The 14445-nt window shown below is 46.5% G+C and overlaps 1 protein-coding gene across 1 annotated transcript in view; it reads right to left on the reverse strand.

The window, feature by feature from the left end:
- The window catches only part of Myo16 (myosin XVI), a 382886-nt gene that overhangs the window by 231504 nt on the left and 136937 nt on the right, over positions 1 to 14445 (reverse strand). The window contains 2 exon segments of the mRNA XM_032918632.1: positions 6948 to 7065; positions 12143 to 12248. Coding sequence (XP_032774523.1) covers positions 6948 to 7065; positions 12143 to 12248 — 224 coding nt within the window.

Consider the following 14445-nt stretch of genomic DNA (forward strand, 5'->3'; position numbering starts at 1 on the left):
CGAACTGTCTCCTAGCCAATTCCAGGGAACGCAGGCCTGGGGATTGTGTACACATTGGCATCTGACCTGGCTAGTGTTGTCTGAATTTGTTCTGTAGCCACACAGGATGTCGTAAACTATAACCTTACAGATTCTTGACATCCATTACCCTTCACTAGTGAGTTTCATGGGAAGTCACTGTTCTGAAGGAACTTGTCCCTGTGCCAACGTGTTTCTGTATGAGAGGAAGTCTCTTTGTTTCCTGGGATATGGGTGTCTCTTCTCATAGTATTTCCAGCGGTCTTTTGTCAATGACATTCTGTTGAGAGCCAGGCCAATCTAAGACTTTCCCAGAGGTCCTGATAAAAGGACAAAGGGAACCTAGTTCTGTACCCTGGCCAGAAGCAGAACTGGCAAGGTCTGGTGTGAGGCTAGGGTCGGGGCCCTGAAGGAACCTGGTTCCTGGGAACTTGGCTTTTCCACCTGGAGAAATGGTAGTCATCAGTCTTGAAGCTGCACTGTGCTATCTGTGGCAACACTTGGGATATCCTGTGCTTCTTTTGTGCAACATGACTTGATTAGTTTCAACTATATGATGGATTTCTGTCGACTCTTTTGACTATGCTTGGCCCATGGGAGGTAGCACTATTAGAAGGTATGGCCTTATTTGAGGAGGTGTGGCCTTGTGAGAGGAAGTGTGCAACTGGAGGAGGAGCTTTAAGGTCTCATATATATGCTCATATTTTCCCCTTCAAAACTGGAGAATTAGATGCTGTGATTCTTAATAAACTTGCTTGTTATAAGATATAATAGCTTATGGGAGACCTTTTTCCCCAATGGGAATCCCAAACCACCCAGGTTGTTGACAGGCAATAGTTTTCTCTCTCCTTGAGGGCAAGGAAGGGAAAGGGACCAGTATTGAAAATGAAACCCACATAACTCACTGAATGTGTGGAGGTTGGGTTGGTGCCTACATAGAGCCCTTGCCCCCACTTTTCAGCATATTTGGAACAGGAAGGCACACTGCATGATATCCAAAGGGAAATGTGACCCCAACCCAGCCACAAACTCTGATCTACAATGGTGTAGTGTCTGCAACATACAATAGGGCCAGGGTGGCATAAAGCTTGTGGGAGGTACCAACCGATGTCTGAATTAACCAAAGCCTACTCCATGAGATGGACCCCATGCTCAACACAGCTGGGGTGGCCAAGCACCTGAGACCAAATAGCTCAGGGACCTGGGTAAAAGATCGTAGCGGTAAAATGACTGCTAACGGCACTGTGCTCCGCTCACAGGTCAGTGCCTCAACCAGCCATCACCCTACAAGCTGGTTCCTGCAGCACATAGAACAAATGCGGAGACTCATAGCCAGACATTATGCAGAAGGCGGGAAACCTTGGAAGATTCATCCCTAAATGGATGTCTCCATTGCATCCTTCCCCTCTGCAGAAGAAGGGGCAGAAATAATGTAAGAACCAGAGGGATGGAGGACACCAAACACCAAGGCCCTCTACATCCACTGAACAAAGACCATACGAACCCACAGAGATTGAAGCAGCAAGCACAGGGCCATCCTCTGTGCGTTTATTATAGTTTCCAGCATGGTGTTGTTAAGGGACTCCTGAGCATGTGGACAAGTGGGTCTCTGACTCTTGTACCCCCGTCCCCTCGGGCTTGTTTCTTTGTCTTTTCCAATTCTGATGTGTTATTCTCGATTTACTTATATTATTACACTCATTGCATTGTATTATTATGTATCTTGGAAGCCTTTTTTTTTTCTCATGGAAGACAGAAAGTGAGTAGATCTGGATCTGGACAGAGTGGAAAGGAACTGGGAGGAGTAGAGGGTGGGGAAACTGTAAGCAGGATATAGTATGTGAGGGGAAAAATCAGTTTTCAACTAAAGGAAAAATTTTGCACGTGCTCTAGGGTGACTGGCAATCTCATAATTTCGTTCACTTAAAAAAGGAGCGGTAACGTGGGCAGTGGGGACAGGCATCTGCCAATGTCTTCCTTCCTCTCACAGGTGCACGTGTGGGGCGGTCTACAAACCTCTGCTTTCTCGGCAAGATTGTCACGGTGAAGGCAGTGGGCACAAACACGGTGCTTTCTGACTCAGCGGAACCTCCTTTGGCAAACTTTCCTTACATTTCACACTGGCTCCCTGTGCACTTCTCTGTGTGGTGAAGCCCCTCCAGCCTGAAGGACGATGGTTCCCACACTGGGCAGCCAGGAATGAAGGCTTTGTTAAATGGGTAATTAGTTGGGGAAAACACAGAGGTGGGAGCCAGACCAATAAGTTATGTGCTAATAAAATTTATGCAAAATTAAAAAAAATCAGTTTATAGCTGCTGGTTCATGAAACAAAGCCTTATGTTTTTTATGTTGCAATTTGTGGTTACATTCCGGTAAAATAATTGGTGTTAAATTATTTCAAAGTCACTAATAACAACCATTAGGGAAAGCATCTATCAGCGTTAACATTAGTATTATAATTCTCCGTGGCCAATACAATGGTAATCACTGCTTTGCACACGCTGATAACTTAAGCAAGTATAGTCTACCATAAAGTGCAAACGCACCATGTCATCTTCATTTACTTGACCTGATTTGAATATAATAGTCTTACTGTAATTTCATTAGCTATTGTAATGAACATTTACAATTCGGCTGCTTTCCCAGCAGCTCAGCTTGAGTGAGTGAGCTCTCTTGGGGGTTTAAATTAATGCATCTTTCCTTTTTATAAAGTGTGTGTGTGCGTGCATGCATGTGAGTGTGTGTGTGGGGGGGTATGTGTATGTGTACTTGTGTGTGTACCTGTGTGTGTGTGTGTGGTTTGTATGGTGTGTATGTACACCTGTGTGTGTGTGGTTTATTTGAATGGTGTGTGTGTGTGTGTGTGTGTGTGTGTGTGATTTGTGTGGTGTGCATGTATACCTATGTGTGTGTAGTGTATGTGAATGGGGTGTGTGTGTGTGTGTGTGAGGTATGTGTATGTGTACCTGTGTGTGTGTGTGAGGTATGTGTATGTGTACGTGTGTGTGTGTGTGTGTGTGTGTGTACATGTGTGTGTGTGTTTGTGTCTTGGTGCACTCTCCCACATGCATGTGAAAGCCAGCAGTTGTCATTAGTCATCCTTCTCTGTGACTTTCCATCTTCGTGTTTGTAACAATGTTTCTCACTGATTCAGTTGGACTGACTGGGCAATGAGTTCTGCTGGTCTACTTGTCTCTGCTCACCCAACGCTAGGGTTATGAGCATGTGCAACCACACTTGCTTTTGCCTGATCTCTGGGGACCCAGACTCAAGTCGTCATCTTTTCAAGGCAGAAACTTCACCAGCCATCTCCCAGTTCCATCCCTTCCACTAGAGAGAGCCTTGGTTCAGAAGCAGAACATTGTAGCACAGCTTCCTGAACATCCAATGTTGTTCTTCAATTGAAACAATGTTCATGCCCTATGGTAGGCTGGATTATGTCCACAGAAGATGCTTCAAAGCCCTCACCTCAGGACCTGTGCGCCAGCCTTTACTTAGAAACAGCATTTGTACAGAGCACTCATGTTTCCCTGAGGCCAGACTGGAGGAGTGAGGGTGCCAATGTGGTGTATGCAGTACACTTTTAATAAGAAACAGCAAAGGCATGTGTCAGTGGAGGCTGTGCTAGTGTATATTCCAAACACAGAAGTGTGAGATGAGCTCAGAAGTGGGGCTAGGCCGGTAAGGCTCTGCCTGGGAGATGGCAAGAACACAGGTCTGTAGGTACCACAGACACTGAGACTTCAGAAGGTAAGTGAGGCCATGCCTGGAGGCCTCAGGCTGCCTGCACATACATTTGTGTTGTATGGCAGTTTCTTCAAAATGGAAAACTTCGTTCCAGAAGGGACGGTGGGCCACGGGACCCAGGACGTAAGCAAATGCCTCTTGTCTGGGAATGCTGAAACTTACGATGCCAGGGCCACGGAGAGGAGGTTCTCGGGTTGCAGCTTAGGAGTCATCACTCGTGTTAGGATGAGTGAATCAACTGTCAGGAAGACCTAGCTTCTTTTAAGCTTCCTGCTCCTCCTAAGTAGTCATTTACCCATAGTCCTGTTAGTGACTCCAGGAAAAACCTCACTTATTCCCCAGGCTGGACTTCGGTAAAATTGTTACTTAAGTCTGCTGTGGATTCTCTTTCTGGGGTGAGTAGGGGTGTGTGTGTGTGTGTGTGTGTGTGTGTGTGTGTGTGTGTGTTGTGTATAGTGTGAGTGTGTGTGTGATGTATGTGTGTGTGCCATATGTGTGTATGTGTGTGTACCTGTGTGTATGTTGAGTGTGCATGTGAATGGTGTGTGTGTGTGTGTGAGTGTGTGTGTGTGTTGGGTCCCTCTAGGAAAGTCACACACAACAGTTTGTTAACAGCAGATCTCAGACATTTGGGGACATTCCCAGGCTTCATGTCCACTTCATTTGTCTATGCTCACACGAACAGGGAAACAAAGCTGCCATGTCCTTCACTGGACCTCAGAATGTCAGACCAGCAGTGGACAGAGGTCTTATCTTCAGACTTAAGAGTCTTCTTAGCACAAGAAAGCATCTTTGTAGTCATCTTGCCTTAGTGGTTTGACCCCATAAAACTGTTCTTAAGACTCTGTTCTCCACTCCCTCAACGCATCTGAGCACAGTACCGACATGGCAGGAAAGCCTGCAGCACCCTGGAGCCTCTATGATGGATGTTCCTGTGATGAACTGATTCGCATGGGCCATATCTTTACACTGCACATCACAAGCCCGGCCCATATGGGGATGTGGTTAAGTCTGTCACACAGCCTTCGCTTGAGTCTCTTCTAAGAGGATACACTCGAACTTGAGTTTCATGGTGAATCTTCTCAGAGGATACAATTACCAGTTTCCTTTTACAGGGAGCAAAGGTGAGCTTGCGGTCGAGCCCCTCAGCACACTCTGGCTTTGCAGGATCAGGGACAAGTCCTCACGAGCCTCTGAGAACAGCACTGCCTTTCTGTGTTCTTCCCAATCAGGTTTATGAGCCTTAGTTGTAAAATCCCAGAAAAGCGATCACTGAAGCAGTTGACTGATTTTTTTTTTAAGAACACAGCAGGGGTCTTTCACAAACTACAGATGCAGACAATGAAGTCTGAGGCGCTTTGATTAGAATAGAATGAGAAAGCAATGTGGAAGTGAAGGGGTGTGGAGAATGCCTTCCACAGTGTCTGCAAAGTGGTTTTCCCAAGGGAGGAGGCAACCAAGTCATACACAGAGCCCAGAGAGTTAATAAACCACACACAGAACCCAGAGAGTTAATAAGCCACACACAGAACCCAGAGAGTCAACCTAGCAATCCATAGAGCTCAGACAGTTAACTAAGTCACACCCAGAGCTCAGAGAAAACCAAATCACACCCAGAGCCCAGAGAGTCAACCAATTTACACACAGAGCCCAGATCCCACTGCACTTGGGCCAAATTCTTTTCCAGAAGTAGAATATACACAAAGATGCCACATCCTAGTCACACGAGTCCCTTAAGTACTTAAGATGTAACTGGGCAGGATCATGGGAATTACTTGACAATAGAGTGTGATTGATCATCAGAAGGGGCTCCAGACCTTGTCGGTTTATGCCACGTTGTACACGTGGAAGTAAGAGGGCAGTCTTCCTGTCAGTCCTCACCACCCACCTTGTTGGAGACATGGCCTCTTCATAGCTTGTTGCCGCATACACGAAACTGGCTGACCCATGAGCTTACGGAGGCAGGAGAACTCGGGTCTCCACCTCCCGTCTCACTATAGGAGCACTGGGTTTGCAGAGGACAAATGCTGCCGCCCCTGGCTTTCCTTGGTTTCTGAGGACTCAAACCCACACTCCTCAGCGTCTCTCACACGTCTATGACAACTTTCTATGCTAACATTCCAGACGTGAGGACTCATGAACTCTCTTCAGGAGAACGGAAGGAAATACAGGAAGAGCCATGTCGGGCATCCTTTAGGGGCAGTCAGTAAGTTCCTGGGGTGAAGAGGATACGGAGAGAGAGTCACCCTAACGGAGCCCCAGATGCAGGGTCCCTCCTTGGCAGTGTGTGGACTAGGTGTGTGATGCCCAGGTTCAGCAGTGGCATGGGGTGGGGGCGGGGCCACATTAACCTCAGGAGGAGCCATGCTCTCAAATATCAGGGAGTATGAGGTTCCTCAGAGATGTCCTTCCATACAGTGGAACAAGCAGGTTCAATCTGACCACAGTCCTCACCTGGGTCTGCACATCCATGTGCAAATGACAGACCTACAACCTTTGCTGTTCGGTCTGTGGCGATTTCTCACCTAGGAATCTTACATTATGCCCAGGACTGGTCAGTAAAATATTAAATCGTAAATGAGTTTCCAGAAAAAAAAGATACACAGCTAACGTTTGAAGCCAGTAAGAAGCGGCTTCTGTTTCAGTTTAGTTTGGTGATTATTTTAACATTTAGATTGTTTGTAATTCAATCATTTAAAAAAGATTCAGATTTGATTTATACAGATTCCACTGAGGGCTACGTGAAGACACAGCTCGTGGCTGTGATTTGTTGAGTGTCTGCATCTTTGTGGGGGAAGGGCTAGTCCTGTCAGGTTCTGTTTGTCTGTCTGTTTTGTCAGCCCTTCTTCTGTGTGGTGTGATTTATACAGAGTTCCTCCTGGGAAGCCTCACCTTGCACCAGAGCATAAGTCTGATTCCCAGTAGAGTCTGAACTTGAAACCCGATGCCTCGGGATGCAGAGGGCAGCCCAGGCTCCTCTAAGCATAGCTGGTCATTGTTATTATAAGACATTTCTAGGATAAGAATAAGAGATTTATAATTCCATAAGCCGCGGCAAGTGAACTCTCTTCCGGTGATGGCCTTCCCTCTGCTGAGTGCTGACTCAGGACTGTCTAGATAGTCAATGTAAGCTTCTTTCACTCTGGGAGCAGGAGCCCTCTGCTGGCCAAGTGCAAACTCACCTCCAGTTACGTGTTTTCTCCTCTGACAGAACTGCAGTTCCCAGTACTGTATGAGGCAACTGGATACGTTGTTGAGTGTGGTCTTGGCATGTCCGAAGGCCTCCAAGATGCATATGGCCTGCAGAACAAGGGAGAATTTGATTGGGCATCTCTTAGAATAAATAAAAATGATAGCATGGATGCTGGGAACATTCTGCTTTGTTGGAAGGCTCTGTGCTTCCCCTGAATGCTGGAGGTTTTCCTTTCTTTTCTTTCTTTACATTTCAAATGCTATCTCCTTTCTCAGTTTCCCCTCTGGAACCCCTCTATCCCATCCCCCTCTCCTTGCCTCTATGAAGGTGCTCCCCCACCCACCCGCCCACTCCCTCCTGCTTTCCCACCCTGGCACTGGGGCATTGAGCCTTCACAGGACCAACCAAGGGCTTCCCCTCCCACTGATGCCTGGCAATGCCATCCTCTGCTACATATGCTTCTGGAGCCATGGGTCTCTCCATGTGTACTCTTTGGTTGGTGGTTTAGTCTCTGGGAGCTCTGGGGGGGCGGGTCTGGTTGGTTGGTATTGTTCTTCTTATAGGGTTGCAAACCCCTTCAGCTCCTTCAGTTCTTTCTCTAACTCCTTCATTGGGGACTCCATTCTCAGTCCAATGGTTGGCCGTGAGCATCTGCCTCTGTATTTGTCAAGCTCTGGCAGAGCATCTCAGTTGACAGCTATATCAGGCTCCTGTCAGCATGCTGAAGTTTTAAGGTTGCCCTTTCCACACAAGATTGTAGCCACTGTTAATATGGTGTCACATACTTTATCTGCCTGCATGCAAATGGAGGTCAGTGTTTTACACACACACACACACACACACACACACACACACACACACACACTCTGTGGGGGGGGAGGAACTGATATATGTACACATGTGTGGGGATGACATTGGTTGTCCTAATCTGTCATTCTCCACGTTCTTCCCTTAAAACAGGATCTTCCCCTGAATCTGTAGCTAACCTGACAGCCGAGAGGCTTCATAATTCTCCTGTCTCTGCCCCCACAGTACAGGAGTTTTAAGCTCATAGATGACTTTCCTGTTTTTCACATGGGTGATGGAGTCTGAACTCGGGCCCTTTCTACACCCTTACTGATCGAGCCCCAGCCCCAGCTCCTTGATGTTTTTAAAAGGAAGAATTAGACATGACAGAAACCCAAGTCCTTCCTAATCCCCAGGCACGCTTACATGTGCTTCAACATGCAGGTCTGCTAACCTCATTCCTCGCTGCACTGTGGTCCACTGCAGCTCACCCTCTCTTGCAGAAATGGAACTAAACAGCTAGTTAAAGTCACCATCATGACCCCTCGCTACATATTTTCTAAATAAGTTTCTTCAAATATCGCACACGAATTAAAATCCACTTCTCATCTGTCAACTGACTGTGACCCTAGTAAGGATCGTAACTCAATGAGTCTCCAAATGTATTGAAATCTGGAAAGTCCCATCTTCTTGAAGACTCTACAAATACGTTAAATCCGGCTTCGAGTCAGCCACCAGGTGGCCAAGTTCACTCTTTTGATTCAATGGGTCCTCATCCTCCACCCTTTAATTCACGACATTATTTTTGAGATAATCGTTATTCATTCTAAGCAAGTGTATTGAGCCCATTTCTTAAGTCCTTTTGGCATTTGTTTTATTTAGGCATTTATTAATCTGAGAGGCATCCTGCACGATTGACTGTTATAAAGCGACACTATGATCCCAATCACAAATCAAAAAAATTGCTAACATAATAAGGAAATGTGTTTAACCATCTGGTCCCGAAACTTAGGTTTCTGAAGACACATTACATCTTTACAAAACCCTATGATTTGGGCCTGAAAATTAATACAACTCAAAGCAAATCGACAGCAGGCAAGACACGACTGCCAGTTCATTTGCGATTAATATGATCTCATGTTTTTAAAAAATTAATCGAATAGGTAGCCACGCATATGTAAAAAATTAACAACGTAATTCCCCCTCACTGCCTGAACACACTGCAAAATAATTATTTTTAAAAGCCATAAAATAGGATGAATTAAAAAAACATTCTAGATTTGAGGCATTTCTGTTTTGTATTGGACAATAAAGTCATGGTTTATTATCCTACGAGAAAAGAATATCATGGATAATGAGTGATGCGTGCCCAGACAGGAAGGGTGGGGCAGTAATTACGTGATTATGTGCACGTGCTTTACGTAGCTGTCTCCCCATCTCAGGTCAGCAAAGGACACCCTCTAAAGGATGGAGCAAATTCCTTCAACTCCCAGCTCCGTTCTGCTGTACTCTAACACAGGATGACTTTCTGGTGTTTTTGCTGTGTCATGTGTGTAAAGCACTCGGCTTTGTGCCTGCCACAGAGCAGACACATGCGTGACCAGTTGTGATTCTCTTTCCATTAGTGGCTGACTGTAGACACATATCCACTGTGCTAACTAGGCGCCTACCCGCATTCTAACATGCGGTGCCCCCGTGAATATGTGTGTACGTGTGCCGGTTTCCAACCTTCACCATCGGAGTCTCCACTTTCCCATCAAGGAGACAGAATCACCGACTGTCAGGATCATCGACTCCAAATGTCCTAGCTGGGATTTGAACCCAGGCAATCTGGCTGCAGACTCACACACACATTTAATCCTAGCTTTGGACTGACGTCACCCAATTCGTCCTGGATTAGCAATAAAGACGTGTGACACTAATAGAAAGCTAAAACCAATTGAGAATTGTGAATTCTTCAGACCTTTTCAATGCACGCACTGCCGCGTTCTTCCAGATGGCAATGCCAAGCTTGTAACCCGCCTGCTATTTCCTTCTTGATCAGCTAGTCAGCCAGTAGGTGGCGCTAAAGAACTGTATTAGGAGAAATACTGAGAAAACCCGAAGCTGGTCTATTCCACTATCTGTCTCCCTTGACTCTGAAACAATATGAGAAGGAAGAGCACATAGCCACAAAAATTTAAATAAAAAATATATAGAAAAAAACATCTACTTGCACCCTTAATGTTTACTGATTAAAATTTTATCGAATAGATACTTCCCTCCCTATACTGTGTGCTATGAGTTTTAATAGTTAAAGTGACTGTGTGCTGTGAAAGTAGCTAGGTACGTTGTGTTTCCTAGAAATAAAGGTCCAGGGGGCTCCTGAATGAATATCCACACACTCATTAATCAAACTTAGCCTGTCACTCCCCTCTGCAAAGGGACCTCAGTAAAGTCGTATTTAAATCATTGGGACAGAATAGAGAGAGCCTGAAACTCATTTGGAACGTAATGGACAAGAAGTCCTAGGCAATTTCTTTCAAAAACGTGGTTTTTCTGCTTCAGTAAATCCGATGGCATGGAAAATTCCCGCTTCTGATCATCAAGATTCAGATATGGAGGTCAGAGACAAAGCAGCGCTGGGGGCTTAGCTGCTGGAAGACTTAGGGGAAGAGAGCAGCACCTCTGAGGACCGGACTCCACTTGCTGCTGAGCGCGTGAATCACAGCAAACACAATGGGAGGCCTCTCTTGGGATGGGGCAGCCATGCAAGTCTCTCACAGGATGGGGATGCCACCATGCAAGACCGGACCTCACTCAGCACCCGCCCTCCTTGGCATCTTTCAGACCTCGCTGTGTCTTTGTCTTTACTCCTCATGGTTCCTGTGAGCACCTCGTCCCAAGAAGAGGCCATGGACCTCTCAGACTCACAGCCCCTTAACCTTATGGGGCCGGCTGCACGTGGGTTTGACAAGGCTGTCCATGTGTCAGTTGCAGGAGGGTCCTTCATCACCTTCTGCGTGACAGTCACTGGAGATGCCCTCCCATCTCCACCCCGTTCGCTCTCGCCTTGATCTCTCTAGCTTCCTTTCACGTGTGTAATCTTTGCTAACAGGACCTACGCTGATTCTCTCACACAACAGTCTGTTTAGGAGCCACCAGCCTTCCCCTAGTGGGAGGTTTGTTTGTCCTGTCCCAAGCCCAGGTGCAGCTCTCTGCCTGTCTGCCAGGGAGAGGTCCCCCGCTGAGAGTTCACAATCAGCCTCTCGAGACAGCTCATCTGTCCTTACCTGAGAGCGTCCTCTCAGTGTAGCTGGCTCTCAACCCCAACCTCATTGCTAAATAGCTGTGTGTACCAAGGATGCTCTACCTACTGACTCCATTTCCCTAGCCAAATCTTTATTCCATGCAGAATTTAGTAGCCCCCACCTCTCAAGCCTACTGAATTTTACAGGTGCCCTGTAATGCTACACAGATTTACAATCAGTCCATGAACTCATCTGACGCCTGCATAGATCCCTGTTTATTCCCCGGGATGCTTTGCTGGACCTACATTGGACTCCGTGACCTTAGACAAAGACGTTTGTGTGGATATCTAATGTAGGGAACCCCAAGGTTAGTATGGAATTTAAACATGTGATGAGGAATAAAGAAAACACACACAGGGCATTTCACTTGAAATCTGCATGAAGCCAGGGGCTTGATTCCCCAGCACCGGCAGACTTGGGGGAGTTACACCCAACTAACTCAACAGGAATCGGAAAGTAGTCACTTAGACTAAATAGCAACGCCAATTTACATAAAGTGATCAGAGTGCATTTTAGAAATCACAGAGCCCGTCTCTCTCGCCAATGATCATCTTAATAGATGATTATCTTAGTCGGTGATTTAGAGGGGAGGCCATTGTTCCTCGTCATTTCAATTAAGTCAATAGATTCTGTTATTTCCATTAGTTAACTGGCATTTATCTTATAACCATGTTGATTTATTCATGCTTTCATTTGGGAGTATCAGCCACTGGTGTGTTAGCATATTTGAATAGGGGCTTGCCAGTCTCCCAAGCTGACTCCGACTGCTACGATCGAGTTGTGGAGTGTGCTGGTGTGTTGCTGAAGAGGGTGCAAGCCTAGCACATAGCTGTAGATTGAAATCACCCATGTTTACTGTGGCCACTTCCTTTAAAACCATTGCAGCTTTAACGTTTGCTCTCGAGATTGCTTCAGCCATGCTTTTCATGCAATCCCCTGCAGAAGCATCAGCCTGTGGCATTCTGTGCAAACAATCAGAGGTCCTTTCTTTTTACCCACAGTCTTTGATCATAGTTTGGTCATGGGGACGCATCCCTGTATTCACAAGCGACATCTCTGCTGGTGCAATCCTCCCACTCCCATATTCACCAGCCCAGAAGCCACTTACATGCTTGAATCTGGAGTCAAACATGGTAGAGCTGGTGCTGGCCCTGCTGGTCAGATGCTTCATGATTTGCTTGCTGGCCTGGGTCTTCCCTGACCCTCTTTCTCCACTGAAAACACAAATTTCACTGGCTTAGAAGAGGGAGAAAAAGAGCCAGAGATGATTCTCAGACCCAGGGATGGTGGGGGTCATGACACCGTCAGGAAATTGACAGGACAGCTCTACTGTCAAATAGATGGGTTTGTCCTAAACACAGAGTCGGCAGGTGTCTTGTCTTGCCAGTGGGTGTTAGATGTCAGAACTCCAGAGGGCTGCCTGGCACCTGTCTTCCTGTGGCTGAAGGGAGAGCCATGTTCTAATTAATTAATTAAAGTGCACCCGCTAGAAAAATGTTGAAATAATTGAACTCTCAACTTGATGAATGGTCCCTTCTTAGCTCAATCACCCTGATTCGTCGAAGCTACTGGGACAGAAACAAGTCACCAACTTTAAGATGTGACATTAAAACAAAGATTGTAAAGCAAATTAGAAACAATGTCTTACCTGATGCTAATCTGTGGAACATCTAATCTGGAGATACTCATTTTTTACCCCTTTTTATTGAAATCACTTTTTTCCCCTCACATACTATGTCCTGATTACAGTTTCCCTTCTTTTTGTCCCTTTCAGTTCCTCCCCACCTCCGGTGCCATCCAGATCCACCCCTCTCCTGTCTCCCATTAGAAGAAGAAAAGGCTTCTGAGGGGTAATAATAAAACAAAATGAGAAAAGATTTAAAAAAAAAAAAACTAACGCACGGGAATTGGACAGGACAAAGCGACAGAAGGAAGAGAGACCAGGAGAAGGCACAAGAATCAGAGATCCACTCATTTGCACAATCAAGAGTCCCCTAAAAACATTAAACCGGAAGCTGCAATATATACACAGCGGACCTGGGCAGACCACGCAGGCCCTGTGCATGCTCCCTCGGTCTTCGTGAGCTCACACGAGACGGCCCCATTCTCTGTGAGTTCTCCATTCCCTCTAACTCTGAAGTTCTTTCTGCCTCCCTTTCTTCAGGGTTTCCTGAGCCCTGAGGGTGCATTCAGCCTCTGATGACTATAGACTGCCCACTCTTTGTCTACATTACCTTTGTGGCACCCGAGAAACAGTCAGTGAGTGCTCGCAACTTCAGCTGAGCTTCTCGGGGCTGGAAGGTCAGGGTAAAATGGCCGAAGCCTTCTCCCTTATCGATGACTTCTACATGGCGACCATGTCATAGTGCCTGGCTTTACAAGAAGGGCCAGAGTGACTAAGTCACTCCTAATTGTGTTCAAGTCAGTTTCGGTACTGGTTCGCCTTGCTTACGAGGACTCGGGAGACGGGTACGACTTAAATGAAGGAGCAGGGTTCCCCTTCCAGAAATATAGCATTACCACACTTAAAATCTGCCCTAGTGGGACATCAATGAGGCGTTTTGGGGAGAAAGTTACCATGAGCAAATGAATGTAGAATTTGGGGTGAAGCAAATCTAGCCAGGTCTACCTACAGGTCTGTTACAGGGCACTGTGAGCTCCCCCTCAGCAAAGCCTGCAGAGCCATCTCTCTGTCTCCCATCTAGATGAATTCCTGAAGCAGTGTTTATTAAGAAAGTGTTTTAGTATATATGTGGGCAAGGACACGCTGTGAGAGAGAAACGTGAACAAAGCCAACAGTTCTGCCTACACTGGAAAGGCTGAGGACTTCTCCAGAGACAGCGGCCCAAGTCTGATTTTAATCCTTCAGTATCCTCTGTCTAAGTGTGATCCTAACCCAGTCCCCTTGCTGCCCTTCCCCTCACAAATGAACAGTCTTTCTGTAGTTTGAAAGTTTCCCTTACGCTTTCGAGAGAAACCAGCCGTGGAGACACCTGGAGTGGAACGGAGCAGAGGTGAAGAGGAGAGGCAGGCTGAGGAAAGTTTGCCTTGCGATTAAGTAAAGCTGTCACTTGGAGATTCGGGCAGCACACGGGGAGCAGCGGCTTAGGCCCAACAGTGTAGCGAGCTTTTCTTTCCCCGTGTTTGTTTCTTATACTTGAAAACAGAAACCCTGTGTTGCTGGTTTAAATCTTCAGGCTGTGCTGCCTGTGCCACAGACTACTCATTGCTGACCCTACCTGCCTTTGGGGGTTGGAGGTGAGGTGGTGTAGGGTCAGAGACACAGACTCTGGGAGACACCTCAGCAAGCTCATCTGAACGCTGCTGTAAGCTCCTCTAATACCCTTCACCCATTCCCCATTGGTCCCAAGAAAGCATCTCTTCCAAACAGCAGTTCCCGATTGGCTGGCA

The sequence above is a fragment of the Rattus rattus genome, chromosome 13 (assembly GCF_011064425.1).
Source record: "Rattus rattus isolate New Zealand chromosome 13, Rrattus_CSIRO_v1, whole genome shotgun sequence".
NCBI lineage: Eukaryota > Metazoa > Chordata > Mammalia > Rodentia > Muridae > Rattus > Rattus rattus.